The 16,612-nt window shown below is 36.3% G+C and overlaps 1 protein-coding gene across 5 annotated transcripts in view; it reads left to right on the forward strand.

Annotated features, from left to right (window-relative positions):
- Positions 1-3,007: 3,007 nt before the first annotated feature.
- LOC149025362 (alpha-glucan water dikinase, chloroplastic-like) overlaps positions 3,008-16,612 on the forward strand; it is a 37,461-nt gene continuing 23,856 nt past the window's right edge. Inside the window, exons 1-26 of one of the 5 annotated variants that reach the window (XM_089145586.1) lie at positions 3,008-3,173; positions 3,329-3,600; positions 3,737-3,778; positions 3,868-3,977; positions 4,148-4,226; positions 4,329-4,420; positions 4,507-4,636; positions 5,311-5,535; positions 5,733-6,071; positions 6,166-6,273; positions 6,408-6,506; positions 6,601-6,741; positions 6,852-6,943; positions 7,165-7,299; positions 7,458-7,620; positions 7,745-7,834; positions 7,913-8,098; positions 8,610-8,672; positions 8,747-8,809; positions 8,942-9,001; positions 9,106-9,258; positions 9,431-9,514; positions 10,781-10,957; positions 11,053-11,159; positions 11,379-11,592; positions 11,703-11,806. In XM_089145586.1, the coding sequence (XP_089001712.1) occupies positions 3,355-3,600; positions 3,737-3,778; positions 3,868-3,977; positions 4,148-4,226; positions 4,329-4,420; positions 4,507-4,636; positions 5,311-5,535; positions 5,733-6,071; positions 6,166-6,273; positions 6,408-6,506; positions 6,601-6,741; positions 6,852-6,943; positions 7,165-7,299; positions 7,458-7,620; positions 7,745-7,834; positions 7,913-8,098; positions 8,610-8,672; positions 8,747-8,809; positions 8,942-9,001; positions 9,106-9,258; positions 9,431-9,514; positions 10,781-10,957; positions 11,053-11,159; positions 11,379-11,592; positions 11,703-11,806 (3,302 nt within the window). In that variant the 5' untranslated portion in view covers positions 3,008-3,173; positions 3,329-3,354. Of the gene's footprint in view, positions 3,601-3,736; positions 3,779-3,867; positions 3,978-4,147; positions 4,227-4,328; positions 4,421-4,506; positions 4,637-5,310; positions 5,536-5,732; positions 6,072-6,165; positions 6,274-6,407; positions 6,507-6,600; positions 6,742-6,851; positions 6,944-7,164; positions 7,300-7,457; positions 7,621-7,744; positions 7,835-7,912; positions 8,099-8,609; positions 8,673-8,746; positions 8,810-8,941; positions 9,002-9,105; positions 9,259-9,430; positions 9,515-10,780; positions 10,958-11,052; positions 11,160-11,378; positions 11,593-11,702; positions 11,807-16,612 lie in introns of all 5 variants that reach the window. The other 4 variants (XR_016171724.1, XM_089145584.1, XM_089145585.1 and 1 more) reach the window with 4 other exon arrangements.

Genomic DNA, 16,612 nt, shown 5'->3' on the forward strand with positions numbered 1-16,612 from the left:
TAATGCCTGGAGTGCTCTTATGACACCCATGACAAGAATATAACTTTGGTCATTTGTCAATGGGATAAAGGGATGAAAGGGACATATGACTCTTTTCATAGGACAATTGGAAGAGAAAACCTATAAAATGCTTAAAAATTACTGTAAAAAATAATGAGACTATTTTCTTGGCTTTCACTCACTTACCCTATTATATTTATTCCTTAACATTCATTTTGGGATTTTGGAACATTTTTTTTATTATTAATTGATGTATTGTTTATTTTTGCTCTTGGTTATAAAATTGTGTGCTTTATTTATTACTGATAGTGTAAGTAGATCTTGTAGCTATGGATCACATTCATGGGTTGTTGGGGGATCCGATGCTTGGGTGGGGTGTGAGAACTAGCATGAAAAACAAATAGGAAAACATTCTATTATCAATTGTGAAGACGATGGGTCGTCTGGTTACTCTAAATAAGAGAACTTGTTTGGGGGGGGGGGGCATTTGGCAATTTTCCTTGTTCCAAATCCATAGCTCTCCTCCTTATAACATCCAAAGAAAAAATAAATAAAAAAAGAAGCACTCATTCACCTAGGATTTGAAGTCCAACTCTTCCAGCAAACTCATTCGACTCAACGTTTTTCATGTTCACTTCACTGGAGATTCACTTTGAAAATCGTTTCCTTTGTATTGAAGGAATGCGCTAAGCCTTCCATCTAGGGTAGCTTTAATTTTCATCAGAGTCTATGCATTCAAGTTCTCTTGGCATCTGACTGTTACCTTGCTCTTCTTTGTTGCCAATTCATGTGATACTTCAACTGCACCAATAAACTTTGGGCTAACAGCTTGATAGTATAGACCAGTAACAATTGAGCCCTTATTGTTCCTGGATAAAATGAAGAAAGGTGAAGCACATTGACTATCAAGAGGAGTTCAACTAAGGTAAATTTATTAACTCTAGAATTACACCCATAGAATTAATAAGATGATGTGATTGTCAACAGCAATAGACAGTCCAAAGGCCACCTTAGTTAGATCTGTGATTTAGGTTTCTCACATGAATACCATGAAGTTTGTTTCCTACCATTAGTTAACAAACAATTTCATTACAACTTTGTTTCGCAATTATAAATTATTTTTTTTGGTAAATATTATAAAATTGTAACTTTATCAAGTTAATTCTAAAATAATAATATTTCAAAATTATAGTTCATAATAAAAAGAACATATCAAGAACGCCTAACATTTATGTTGAAATATATGAAATTTTGTAATTCACAGATTTGAATAATCATTCAACTCATTAAAAAATAAACAATCTAATTTAATTCATATTTTTATAGAATTAGAAATAAAATAAGTAGTATTTCAATTGCCTCCCGTATGTTAAACTTATTCTTAAAAAAAAAAAATTGAGAATCATTGTGTTAAATTATAACTAAATACATAGAAGTAATAGACCACATAGACAATAGCCACAAACATTCTAATTGTCCATGTGAATTTTGTTTGATTATTTATTATCTTCAATCATGCATAATGTATTTCTTAAAAAAATAAAATAATAAGAGACACCTAAAGACAATTTGCAAAAAGAATAGACACTCAAAAAATATATAAACTTGGCAGAGACACCCCCAAAATGTCTCTTAAATTTTCACAATGGTATATACTCCTATTAACAAAGTTGTGAAGTCATGGTTTGGTAATTTCATAATTCTCATATTACCTCTAATCTCTTGTGACTTTACTATGTTGCCATTAAAAAATGATCATAAATTTAATCTTATTTCTTCCTCCATGAATTTCTTCTTCATTTTCAATTCATTATTTTATATTATAAGATATAAGATATAGAATAATACAACTAAGGATACATTCGTTATTTTCTGTAACTAATTAACTTTTCTAATGAAAAAAAGGGGTTATTGCCAATTTAGCATAGTTTTTGGGTATTTATGTTTTTCGTCAATGGGGTGTCCCTAAAATTTTTCCAAAGAAAATCATGCATAATATATGAAAACAATAGTTTATAAATTATTAGTAAAAAAATAAAAAAAGACATGAAGTACTCTTAAAACATTTCATGCGATTAACATTTTTAATAAGCATCACAATTTTGAATATTTAATTATTTTTGTTCACTTATATTCACTACTTCACATTATATAGTTTGAAATATCATCTGCTTTCATAATACATATCCAACAACCTACTGATGGTCACATAAGATTACTACTTGGGATGGGTTTATCTAGTTGAAAGTTGACCTAACCTAATTTTGACAAGTTTAACTAAATATTTAAACTCTATAGATATGGCATTATGAGATCTATTAGTAATTTTGCACACAAGAGTGAAAACTAATTAATTGCCATTTTTTTCTTTCATAGAAGTTAATTACTATGTCATATATGTGAAATATATTACTCCTGTCTTCTGTCTGATATTTTTCTACCCCATCGTTTATGATTATGGTGCATATGCACGTGAAAGTTTACTAGTTATAAAATACAAAGATATTTTCTTTTTGTTTTATATAAAATTCACTTCCTTTCCTTCAATTTTTTTTCCCTTTTTGAAACGGGCGATGTTTTATTTTATATTGTGGGGATGAGATATTACATAGTAGGCAAAATTGAACCCATGACCTCTCTACTGAGAGGTGTTGGTTTTACCAACTGATAAACCATTTATCTCATTTTGCTTGTAGTTAAACGGTCATTGACAATCTTTGAGGGTTAGTGGAACAATTGAGAACCTCAAATTTCAGTGGAGAGGCAAGTTGATTCAACCTTCTGGTGGCATATGTAGCATCCCCATCCCCAATTTCCTACATATAAAAAGCACCTTTGTTGCTAATGCTGGTTGAGTGGTAAAAATCTATACTTCTCAGTGGAGAGGTCTTGGTTCGACTTTTGAGGACCACATTACATTTCTAGTAAAAAAAAAAAAAAAAAAAAAAAAAACACCAATGACAAAATTTTACAAAATCACCCTCTACAAGTTTTTGTTGTTTATCATACATTCACTGCCAAATCGTTTGAATTAGAAGGTTAAATTATAATCTAATAGATAAGGCGCCATTATCAGTTTTTTCTGGTTACTTCCTTGTGAGAGAGCCTACACAGAATAGAGGCTTTAAACACCTATACCAAGATCGATGTTCTTTCACTATTGAGCTCAGCAGGTAGTTTTATTCGTTGCCCGAGATCTTTGGAGCAACGAAATTTCAGCCTTCTCTATATTATTTAATTCGATTGGGGTTCCTCGAATTTCGTTGATATATGAATCTTAATTTTTCAATTAGAAGAAATCCATCGCTGATTTGTTTTCTTCGTTCAGATTTCGGCCGCAATTAATCTAAGAACATGAGCAGTGTTCCAGGCCATTGCTTGCTTCAGCCATCTTTGTGCCTGCCTACTCTTTTAGAGCACCCAAGTGTAACCAGTTCTTCTGGGGTTTCCCAAAATGCTCCGTTGCAAGCCTTGATGGCAAATGAAATAGCCCTTAAGATACGAAAGTGCAGGTTTGTTAAAACACGAGTAACCAAAGGAAGACGTAGGGTGATTGCTGTTGTTCCACGGGCTGTCTTAGCCGCAGATCCGGCTTTCAAGGTAATTTCAACATCTTCGTACTACCCTTAGATGCTTCTAGGCTCCACATGAAATAGCTGAGCGATGCCTCAAATCTTTTATTTGAAATGGTTTGCAGTAGATGTTTGATGACATTTTTCTTTTAAATCCTGAATAGCCTGCAGGAAAATTCAGTCTGGATGAGAATTCTGAATTACAGGTAGTAACATCCTACTGCATTGTTCAATTTAACTTGAAATTATTTCAACGAAGTTAGTGACACAAAGCTTTATCCCTGTAAATGGGCAGATTAGTATTGGTACTTCTACTCAAGGGTCTAGTGTCAAAATTAATATTCAAGTTAAAAGTAGTAGGGAATCTCTCATTCTTCACTGGGGTGGCATTTTTCATGGAAAAAAGTAAGTACCTTGATAGGCCTCAAGTTTTAATGTTCCGTCTCCTCTCCAGACCCCACAAGGGAAAACCTGGCTTAGCTCCATTTTTCCTTAATGTGTATCTTTCCAAGTTTTCTGGTAAGATTTTATATTTTCTTTCTTTTCTTCCCCCTTCTTATTATTGGGTTTTCCAGGAGATGGATACTTCCTTCTTGTCAACCTGATGGAACAAAGATATACAAGAACAAGGCTCTCAGAACTCCCTTGATGAATGTACATAAGTTTTCCCTTCGAATCTTGTATAATGAATATCCATTCCTTCTGTTCTCAATTAGCAAATGGGTTTTTTATTTATTCTTATTTGCTTTCTCATAGTCTGGTTCGGAATCATTCGTGGAAATAGAGATTGATGATCCTGAAATACACGCCATAGAGTTTCTTATATATGATGAGAAACAGAATAAATGGTTAGTGTTCTTCAATTCTGATGGGACTTGCTTTGATGATTTTATTGTCTTTCCCTACTGAAAAAATCATGTTATTTATTATGTAGGTTTAAACATAATGGGGGGAATTTCTGTATCCATTTAAAGGAGGATCTTAGCCAGAATGTTTTGGTTTCTGAAGAGCTTTTGAGACATGAAAGACAGGAAAAACAGAAGTGCACTCCAGAGCAAGAGAAGGTTATATATTTCTTCTATCTTCACCCTGGTGTACAAACAAGAGCAATAGTTATATAAAGGGAAAAATATACTTGCGGGTTCTACATTATCTTGCATTTCATAGCTCTTTAGTTTGTCTCACTTTAGCAGTTTGTCAGTTTTGCCTTATCTTTGGCCTTTCATATTAGATTTATAAAATTGAGCAAGTTATTTGGAAAACTCATAGCTTGTTGATTATTTTCTATCTTTTACCTTTGAAAAATTCAAGTAGTGATTGATCTGTTGACAGGGATCAGGGGATCCATAAGTTTCAATTGATGTTATCATGTGTAGACCCAGTATGTTCTTGTTTTCCATGGAAGTTGTGTATTGGGTTTGTCTTGATGCAGGTTTTATCTTACAAAAAGGTAAAACTACAGCACTAGACCTGATCACCTGATAGCTAATCATCAAAGCTCTTTCCCACAGATGAACTGTCACTTATCTCCTCAGTGATAAACATAGGAGATGCAATTTTTTTACTCCACATGATTTGATTACCTGTAATTTGCTTTGAATTGAATCTATCACAAAAGGGGAACTGCAACTAAATGGGCAAGTTAGTTTTGTCCCCCCAACCCACCCCACCCCACCAAAAAAGAAAAATAATACTAAAAGAAACTATACTTATCAAAGAAACTTTATGCGTTTTATAGGTGGAATCTGAAGTATCTCAAATTGGACTACTGGAAGAAATAGCCAGGGGAGTGTCCACAGAGGAAGAACAAGCTAAGCTAACAGAACGGGATGACTACAGTAAAGCTAAAGAATCATCTATGCTAGAAAAAGAGAGCATGATACCCGATGATCTTGTACAAGTGCAGGCTTATATACGATGGAAGAGAGCTGGGAGGCCCAACTATTCCCCAGATCAACAACTTGTAAAGTTGAAATCTTCTGTGCCTTAATTAAAAACAATTTGTTGCAGTTCTCTTTATATGGTTATGTTTTCTATATGATTACATTTCCACTATTATTAATTTATTTTTGATGGATTACTTACAATTTCTTTCTTGTAATTTGTAAGATGGGTCTTTGCTTATGTTCAATGCTGATGTGGTTTGTGTTTCATTACCAGAAAGAATTTGAAGAAGCTAAAAAAGAGCTGCAGGGTGAATTAGATAAGGGTGCCTCTCTTGATGAAATGCAGAAAGAGCTCTTCAAAGGAGATATCAAAGCTAAAGTTTCAAAGCAGCTGCAAAATAAAAGATATTTTACTGTTGAAAGAATTCAGCGCAAGAAAAGAGATTTTATGGGGCTACTCAATGAATATGATACTGAATATGTAAAACAAAAGATTTCTATCCCATCAAATGGCCCAACTGCAGTTGAGGTTTTCCTAAATGGTAAAGTAGAGCAAGATGGTAGTCCCATCCTGAATAAATCAATGTTTAAGCTTGGTGATGGGGAGCTTCTGGTGAGTTAGTCTGTTACCTTGACATCTTTCTTATCAAATGGACATTGCGTTTAAACATCCTCCTGACTGCTTACTTTCCATTCAAATTCTCAAGGTGCTTGTAACCAAACCTTTTGGTAAGACAAAGGTTTATCTGGCTACAGATCTTAAAGGGCCACTTACACTTCATTGGGGTATATCAAGGAAGCCTCAAGAATGGGTGGTGAGATATTACAACATCTATTAGTAATTGACTCATCAGGCAGATTTTGTGTTGGAATCGATTGGTATTGTTATCTTAAAATTTATTTTTTCAATTTTGTGTATTCATTTAGTTAAGTGGATGGAATTTTGTAGGTACCACCTCAAAGCATACTGCCCCATGGTTCAGTTTTGCTAGACAAGGCTAGTCAAACAGAGTTTGTTGAGCAGTATTATGATGATCCTCCTTGCCAGGTATACCACAAGAGCATTGATTGTTTTATGTGTACTGATACTAAACCACTTTTGCTTTTCTATCTGAGGTTACATTGATATATTTGATTTTCAGGTGAAATTCGTGGAGATAGATATTGGAGAACAGAATTTTGTGGGGATGCCATTTGTCCTTCTATCTGGAAGAAAATGGATAAAGAATGATGGTTCTGATTTTTACATTGATTTTGGCCTTGGACCTGGGAAACTTAAGCTGGTTATCCTTTGTATAATCTTCCATGTGGAACATTTTTTAATATTTGATGAACTATCATTTTTTATTGCTCCTATTTTATGAATCTCATAATCTTCTTTTATTTTAAACAGAGGGGTGAAAGCAGTGGTGAAGGCCTTGCAAAGGACTTGCTGGACAAAATTGCAGAGAAGGAGAGTCAGGCCCAAAGGTCTTTTATGCATAGGTGAGTATTCCAAGGCTAGACCACTCATATCTATGTAATAAAAAAAATTTGTGTTAGCTAATTCTTCTACCAGCAGCAGCTCTTCTGGTAATGCTGCATACCTTCTAAAGAGGAAGTTGAAAATTTTAAAGGAAAAGAATTTACAAAATAATCACATTGGCATCCCTATTGGAATTAGCGCTAGACAGGAATTTACTAAATCATGTCTTGTGCTGCCACAGATTTAATATTGCAGCAGATCTGATAGAATGGGCAAAAGATGCTGGAGAATTAGGTCTAGCTGGGATTTTTGTTTGGATGAGGTTTATGGCTACTAGGCAGCTTATATGGAATAAGAATTACAATGTGAAGCCAAGGTATATCTCTTAAAGATATTTACTCAAGCAAGTGACATGTCTATATTTTAGTCCTTTCTCTTTCTACGAATATTTTATTTCTCTTAATTTGTTTCCGTCTTTGGTATATAATAAACATACTTGCTTTCTAATCTTACATAAGCTTCCCTTTTATGCAGAGAGATCAGTAGAGCTCAGGATAGGTTTGCAGACTCACTTCAGAATATATATAGAAGTTACCCCCAATACCAGGAGATTCTGCGGATGATTCTGACATCTGTAGGTCGTGGGGGTGAAGGCGATGTGGGACAACGCATCCGGGATGAAATCTTGGTCATCCAGGTAGGCACCAGATCTACCTCCTTTATTTTCTTTTCTTTTTCTGGTTCAGCTTTCATTTTCAAAATTTTGCTTGTTTCTGGAAGCGTTGATTAGAATCAAATGGAAAGATTCTGGTTGTCTGCAGAGGAAAAATAATTGTAAAGGGGGAATGATGGAAGAGTGGCATCAGAAGTTACACAATAATACAAGTCCTGATGATGTTATAATTTGTCAGGTACTTGCTGAGCTAATTCAGATAGACCTTTTCATTAGTTTTACTGCTACAAATGTCTCACAAGCTGTTTCCTTGTAGGCACTCATTAATTATATAAAAAATGACTTGGATATCGGTTCTTACTGGAATACACTCAATTCAAATGGGATAACTAAAGAACGCCTTCTAAGTTATGATCGTGCCATACATTCTGAGCCTAATTTCAGGAGAGACCAGACGGATGGTCTTTTGCTTGACTTGCAGAATTACATGAGAACCTTAAAGGTATGTTTTGAGATATAATCTGTACGTCAGTTATGAGAAAAGTATGCCTTATGACTTGGAGAATTACCATAGTTGTATTGTATCAAACATGTTTCTGAAAAAGGAAATGTTGGACCTTCAAGTGTTCTACAATGTGATTAAAAATGCACAGATTATGCTGATACATCAGTAGAGAAAATAAAAAAAGCCATTTTTGAGTGCATAATATTTTGTTGTTGACACATCAAAAGCTTTAACTGTCTGATGTTCAACTTTAAATACGGGGGGCAAACTGCAAAAATGTGTGCCTTAAATGCTGGCCCATATGATATGCTTTGGTATGTGACTATATGATGTTTATGGTTAAGGTATAGTACAAGATCTTCAAAGATGGTTTTGAACAATTTCTTTGGCATCATATGGAAATTATTCAAAAATTCCCACCCCCTAAAAAAAAAAGAAAAAGAAAAAAAAATTCCATGTTTTGTGGAGTTAACTTGTGGTATGGGTTTTTTGTTTATTTATCTTGCAGGCAGTTCATTCAGGAGCAGACCTTGAAGCTGCCATTGGAAATTGTATGGGTTACAGGGCAGAGGTAATGTGATTAATTTTTTGGAATCACTGAGATCGTTTGGGTGATTGTAGTAACTGATACAGTTTTTACTTCAGGGTCGAGGCTTCATGGTTGGGGTGCAAATAAACCCGGTGGGGGGCGCGCCATCAGGATTTCCGGTAAATTTTTATTTTTATTTTTTATTATTTTTTTGGCTTCCTATTGGCATTTCGTGGGTTAGTTACTTCATACTTGTATGCCATAGTTGGAAAACGAGACCCTCCTATATGGTTACATGAATATTTGGACAGGAATTGCTGCAATTTGTTCAGGACCATGTTGAAGATAAGAATGTAGAGCCTCTTCTGGAGGTTTGTCACATGATGATACTGGAATTTATCTTTCTTTTTCTACTTAAGGATTTATACCTTATTCTTGCAGTTTGCTGCTTTCTGTATCTACTTTTCTGATGCAGGGTTTGCTTGAGGCACGTAATGAGCTTCGACCTTTGCTTCGTAAACCCCACAACCGTCTAAGAGATCTTTTATTTTTGGATATTTCTCTTGATTCTATGGTTAGAACAGCCATTGAGAGGGAATATGAGGAACTAAATGATAATGGACCTCAGGTAAGTCCTGTTTATGGCACATGCATGTGTTTTCCTTAGCCCATATTTTTTCACTATTTGTCTCTCTTTCCGTTCTCTTACTGGTGTCTTAATTCTCTATTTGGTTCGTGGCAGAATGCTGTATATGCTTTAATGTAAAAATCTAAATCTTATCTGGCCATCTCTCTTGCAGAAAATTATGGATTTCGTCACTTTGGTACTTGAAAATCTTGCTCTATCAACAGATAATAACAGGGATTTAATCTACTGTTTACAGGTAACACTGGCTCAATTCAATTATTGTAATTGCATAGCCATCATTAGGAACTCCAAGTTATCCTTGGGGACCTTGTCTGAAAGGGAAGTCTTTTATTGTGACAATTAAAAATAAAAGATTAAAATTATACTTCTAAAGCTTTTGTAACTTTGTCACAACATAACTAATTAGCTTACTAGTGAGGCAATCATTTGGCTTTGCTAGTGAGTGGTTTTGGATTCTGAGAAACTTCCCAAGTTCTACTATTTGTGATCGGGTTGGTAAGCTCGTGTTTTGTGCCTCTGTCCATCATCTTTGGTGGGAGTGTAACCTTCGGAGATGAACTTCCAAATCACTCTCAGAAGATATGATTTGGAATGTCATCTATTTTTATGTTTCTTCTAGGCTTGATGCCTCTCCCCATCACCTGATTGATGATATCCCAAGGAACAGGCTTATTGTTGTATCCTGGGGCCTTAACCTTTCTCTCCAGTCTTCTCCTAAAGACCATTCTTGTATGTTCCTTTCTCGTTAATACATTGTTTATTCATCCCAAAAAAAAAAAAAAAGCTTACTGTCATCTCAAGCATTTGAGAATCAAAAACGAATTTTCTAATTCTTCATTTGTATGCATTGTCTGAACAACTTCATTTTGAAGCTGAATAAACATGGACCTCTGGTATATTTGATCTGGCTGTGGTCGCCATTGAATTACGCCTACTAATTTAAGTTTCAACTAATGATCCCCTTATGTAAGTTGTTATTGTTTTAAATTTCTTTTGGGTTCGATTTGGTTGAGACAAGGCTTGTTATTGTTGTTGTCATTGTTGTTGTTGTATGGACTCTATTGCTTTGCCTAATTCCAATCCCTTGTTGGTTGAGCTTTGCTCCCCCGCCTCAGCGTTGTGCTTTCAATAAATACGTTTCTTTCCCAATTTTTTTTTTTAAATGTGAATTGTTGCATGGTATAAGCTGATTTTGCAGATCAAGCTCCTTTAAGTAGTCTTTCCTCTTCCCAACTCATCCTGTCTTAATGTAGTTATTACCCTTTTTAATATCTACTGTTACCTGTATTTAATTTGATGGGTGAGTGGACAAGTAATGTCGGTATGATAAAGGACATGATGATTCCAGTAAAGCAGGAAAAAAGTTTTGTTTGCTTGTTATCTTGTGTCTAATCCATGGTTTATGAAGGTCTCAGTTTCTTTTTGCTGTTTTGGTACAAGGACATGTATTACCTGTTTTTGTTTTGAATCTTATACTGCTGTTGTTTTTATCTTTTACAAGGGATGGAATCATGTGCTGAAAATGTTCAGGGCTGGAGATGATGACTGGGCATTATATGCAAAGTCATATCTTGACAGGAGTCGGCTTGCTCTTGCATGCAAAGCAGAACAATATGAGCGACTTCTGCAACCATCTGCTGAGTACCTTGGATCATTGCTAGGAGTTGATCAATGGGCTGTACGTTGTTGATTTTGACAGTACAAACATACACTTTTGTAGTGCCCAGCACATGGGTCTACCCAGGGTACTGCACTTATATGTGCCTCATGCAGGTCAACATATTTACTGAAGAAATCACTCGTGCTGGATCAGCTGCTTCCTTGTCCTCTCTTCTTAATCGACTGGATCCTTTTCTTCGGAAGTCAGCTAATCTGGGAAGGTTGGTTGATATTTGTATATATTGTTTATACACTATATAGTTGAGAGTGCTAGTTAGAGACTTAAAGAAACTTAAGAATTCACACATTCTGAGACTGTTGTTGGGTTGTTTGACAATTATTTTGGCTTATTCTGATATCTGAATTTTAAGGATTGTCATTTGTGCTTCATATTATATTATACTGTCATGCTCTGATGCAACACTGTGTACGAGTAACAGTTGGCAGGTTATCAGCCCAATTGAGACTGTGGGACATGTTGTGGTTGTGGATGAATTACTTTCTGTCCAGAATGAATCTTATGGGCGACCAACAATATTAGTAGCAAAGACTGTGAAAGGAGAGGAAGAAATTCCTGCTGGCACTGTTGCTGTGCTGACACCTGACATGCCAGATGTCTTAGCTCATGTTTCTGTTCGAGCAAGAAACAGCAAAGTAATTGGCTGGTTCTATTGGCAGTGTTGAAATTTCTTCGCTGATGCTTAACTATTAACGGATGATGGATAGTATGCCATGATGTTTGAGTTTGATGTTTATTCTGACAGGTTTGTTTTGCTACATGTTTTGACCCTGACATCCTGTCTGACCTCCGAGGGAATGAAGGGAAGTTGCTACATTTAGAGCCTACTTCATCAGATATATTTTATAGGTACAGTACACTGTTCATTTAACTTTTAAAAATCTGTCACTGGGATTTCTGGTCTGTGTTCTTTGATTTGCAGATCAGATGAGTATGTTTGTGGCCTCCCTAGTGGAGGTGGGTGGAGTTTAAAAGACCTGAACAAGTGTTTTATTCAGCAAAACACTAAACACCATAGATATGTTCAAAAAGTTAGATTGACAGAAGTCAAAGAAGCCTTGTGAAAGATGAAAGCAGGCAAGACCAGTTCCATATGAGATACGAATAGAAGTTTGAAAATCCCAAGGGGGGCTAGGGTTTTATTGGTTAACCAATTTGCTTGTCTATCAATACAAGGAAGATTCTAGATAAATGGAAGAGTAGCATTCTAGTCCCAAATCCCAATGTACAAAAATAAGGGGATATCTAAATTCGCAATAGTTTTAGAAGCATAAAGCTAATGAGTCAAACTATGAAAATTTGGGGAAAAATTATTGAAGAGAGCAGAGACTCAACATCTCTGTTAACCTATTTGACTTCATGCCCAGAATATTCATGACAAAAGCTATCTATCCGGTGAGGAGGCTTCATGAAAGATATAGAGATGGCAAGAAGGATCTTCACATGGTCTTTATTGACCTAGAAAAGCATATGATAGAGTCCCCAAAGATGAATCCGTCATGTTCTAGAGAAGAGAGGGGTGTCAAGTACATATGCAGATGCAATTAACGATATCTATGAGGAATTTGGTGATGGGGGTGAGATTTGTGGGGGGTGAAGGCAAGGAATTCCCAATTATTGTGGGTTACATCAGGGATCAGCATGAAGCCCTTATTTGTTTGCACTTATTATGGCGATCTAAAACCAAGAGCATTCAGGACAAGTTTCCATGGTGTAGGCTTCTCATTGATGAGATTGTTTTGTGGATGAGACAAGAACCAAAGGACTAACACAAAGTTAAAGCTATGGAGACCAACCTTGGAAATGAGAGACTTTAGGATTAGTAGACAAAGTTGGAAGTATATTGTTGGATTCTATTAGGAGTCTAATAAGAGTTTGTATAGGAGTTAAGTTAGAGTTTGTATTCATATAGAATTCTATTCCTTGTAATATTCTACTTTCCACTTAATTATAAATAAAGGGCTTGAGATCATGGATCAATAAGCCATTCTACTACAATCGTTTCTTTCAACATGGCATCAGAGCCTAAGTTCGATTAGTATGTTCTTCTATTTTTTTCTGTGTCTTCAAACCTATAAACCCACAGAGATTTTTTCTCCAAAACCCTTCGCAGTTTTTCTTGTTCTTCAACAACCCAATTCGCAACCATCGTTTGGCAGAAATTTTTCCCTTTTCAAACCCATCGCACCGCACCGCTGCACTATTTTTCAGTTCCACCTGAAGACCGGAGAAGAAAAAAAGGGAAAGAAGAAGAGAAGAAGAAAAAGGGGGAAGAAAAAAGAAGAGAAAGGGGATAGGAAAGAACACGGGGGAGACAAGAAGAAAAGGAAAGAAGAAGAGAAGCCACCAGAGAGGGATACTAAGGAAAAAATCTGATTTCGGGTGGGAAGAAGATATGATGTATTGGTGGTTTTGGGTAATGATTTGGTTTTAGTTATTGTTTGGTCAATTCTTGGTTCATTGTCCAAAAAGAAAGAATGTCTCGGATTAGATGGAAGAATTTTTGGTTAAAAAAAAAAAAAAAAAAAAAGAAGAAGAAGAAGAAGAAGAAGAAGAAGAGGAAAAAGGAGATTTGATCATATCATGTGGCTAGATGGGAGTTAGTTACAAGGGAAAGAAGAGAAATTTTCAAATGGCAATAGATGGTACAGAGGAACATTACCCAAATTTTCATCCCTGGAAGATTGATGGGACAAATTATGATTTGGTACGAGACTAACTATGGGGAAGAGGACTTGTTGGATACATAGGAATATAAACCTACACAAGGCGTTCCAGGGAAAATGGATTGAAGATCTTTATTATGTCATCTTGAATTCCATGATCAAATAGGGGAACAAGAAGGCCCAAAGAAGGCTACTAGAAACATATGGATGGGGAATGATGCAGGTTTATGAGCTAGAAAGAAGAGAGACTACCAAAAGGAACTGGGCCACATTATGTTGAGTGGATCTCTTGGCAAGAGTTGGATCATTATGGGGATATCACCACTAATCCGGATGATGTGGGACTTATAAGAAGCAATTGATAAGATTGAGATATGACTTCGGGCAGGTTTGAAGTGGAGTACGATGGATCGAGTACAAGTCTAAGTGCTCCCTAAAGAAAGAGCTCGTTAGTGTGAGGAAAGTGGATTAGCATGATACTATTTGGAGAAACCAGGAGAGGAAAAGATCGGCAAGGAGATTGTAAGGTGAGAGTCAAAACCCTATATACTAAGGAAAATTGTTGGAAACTCCAGGGAAGCTGGATTTTGAGAAAAAAGAGCACAAAAAAAGGAAAAGAAAGATAGAGAGGCTAAGACCGAGATGTTGGTCTCTCAGGAGGAGGAGTTAACGGAGATGAACTGGGAAGCCTACCAGTTACTAATCAAAAACTCTACGTACGGGTAAAATTTACAAGCTAAGTTTTACTACGGATTATTGATACAGGAGCATAGATCATATGGAGTTATCCTCTTACAATATTAACGGAAAGGATAAAGTTGAAGCGATGGTATTCTATGGAAAAGGGACATAACATTCTCCAGTCTTGTCAAAGTTTTAATGTTCCCTTTTTACTAACTTGTTCATGAGTTACAATGACTTAAATTGTAAAGTGACATTTTCCCATCTATTGTGTCTTAGGATCGTAAGGGGAAGGAGATTGGAGTGGAAATAGACAAGGACTTATTTGCGAGCGATGAAGGATTACGGATACATCTTAATGAGTCCATTCGGTAATATGGACCTTATGGGGCAGTAGGCTAGGTCACCCCTAGGAACTCAAGAAAATATTGATTTAGTTCTCGTAATGAGGATGATTTAAGCGCATTGGGGACTGCTCTACTTATTTACCTTATCTTCATAATAGAAAAAATATTCCTTTATGTTAATTCATACCGATGTGTGGGGCCGCCGACGTGTGTCTATCAGCCATAGGTACTTTGTTACTTTATTGATTGTACTTGCTCTACATGGATTTATCTTTTAAAACAAAAAAATGAAGTTTTCCAATGTTTTGTGATTTTCATAATATGATTAAAACTTAGTTCAATGCCACTGTGAAGATCCTTCGCAGTGACAATGGCACAGAGTATATTGATGGTGAATTTCAAAGATATCTCTCTGACTCTGGCATAATACATCGGACTAGTTGCGTTATGGTAGAAGATCTCGCCTGAGAGAGATCTCGCCACCTTGAAAAGAGAGATCTCGACCATCTCGGTGAGATCTCGGTCGAGATATACAATTTTTTGCGTCAACTCGGTGGCCCATCTCGGTGGGTTTTAGGGTCCCAATTGGGTGAAACTTGGTATTTAGCTTAATTAAGGCCTGAACACGTTGGTGGCCTTGGATTTGTATAAACAACCCTATGTATGATTTCTAAGTCTACCCATAGTGTGAAACCGAAATGTAGTAGGATTATGGAATGCAATGTTATACAACATGTAATATAGAACCTTTAAAGCATATTAATGAAAAGCAAGTATATCAAATGCATCAACTAACTTCAATGTTATCAAAATTCCATCCATATGAGTATCATAATCTCAATTTTCAAGAATAAAATAATTATACAACCATTAGAAGTTTATATAAGTCATTAAATCATAAATTCATCGGACAAGTAGAGAATGATTGATCTTCCTTGTTGTAGATGTGTTAAGAGTAGTTGAAGTGAAAATTCAGCCAAAATCCACCAAAAAAAGGCAAAAATTGAGAGTTCAAGCGAGATCCGGTAGGCGAGATATGGCGAGATATGGCGAGATATGGCGAGATATAGCGAGATATGGTGAGATCTGAGCGAGATATCCCAATGCAGATTGACTCTATCTGCCTCGCAAGGTGGAAAAACGAGATATTGCGAGATCTGGCGAGATCTGCGAGATCTGGCGAGATCTCGCGAGATCTCCCACCATGGTTGGTTGATACGGCTGCCCAAAATGGGGTGGCGAAAGGAAGAATGGCATCTCTAGAGATAGCCCGTTTATTATGATTGCATGAATGTACCGACCGAAGACGGAGTGATGCTATTTAGCTTTTACCTTATGAATAGGATGCCCGAGAGGATACTTGGTTTTAAATGTCCTAATGAGATTCTTTAAGGAGCCTCTTTTGTTATTTCCCCAAAGGTTTTGGATGCGGGTTATGGAATCACACAGGAGTAAGTTGGCTCGAGCCTATGCGCATATTTGGGGTATTGACTCGAAAGGGTAAAATGTTATCATCCTCCCTCCAAGAAAACATTATATCTATGGATGTACTTTTCACGAGTTTTGCCTTACTATACACCTCTCAGGGGGAGAGTCCTAGAGGAGAGGTGTTCTTTCCGACTCTAGATCTTCCTTTCACACACCAACACAACTTAAGAGTCCCGAAGAGTTTCCGACGGGGGAGACTTGAAGATACTAAGGACTTAATCTCCCCTTCAATTCGAACCACGTGAAGAACCTAGCCAAGGGGAGACCACTCGTGAGACAACCGTTGGGGTCTTTCAAAACGATTGACCAAAATAAAGAGGTGCGGACTTATCGGAGGAAGAAATACAACCGGCAAAGCGGTGGAGAAAGGGGATAGTTACCACTTGGGTCGAATGATTCTAGAGGTATCTTCTTGATCTTCCTATTGTTAGAAAAGGGGGGATTTGTACTCAACATCCATAGCTAAATATGTT

This window comes from Hakea prostrata, chromosome 2, assembly GCF_041222555.1.
Source record: "Hakea prostrata isolate BN-2017 chromosome 2, UWA_Hpros_2, whole genome shotgun sequence".
Lineage (NCBI taxonomy): Eukaryota > Viridiplantae > Streptophyta > Magnoliopsida > Proteales > Proteaceae > Hakea > Hakea prostrata.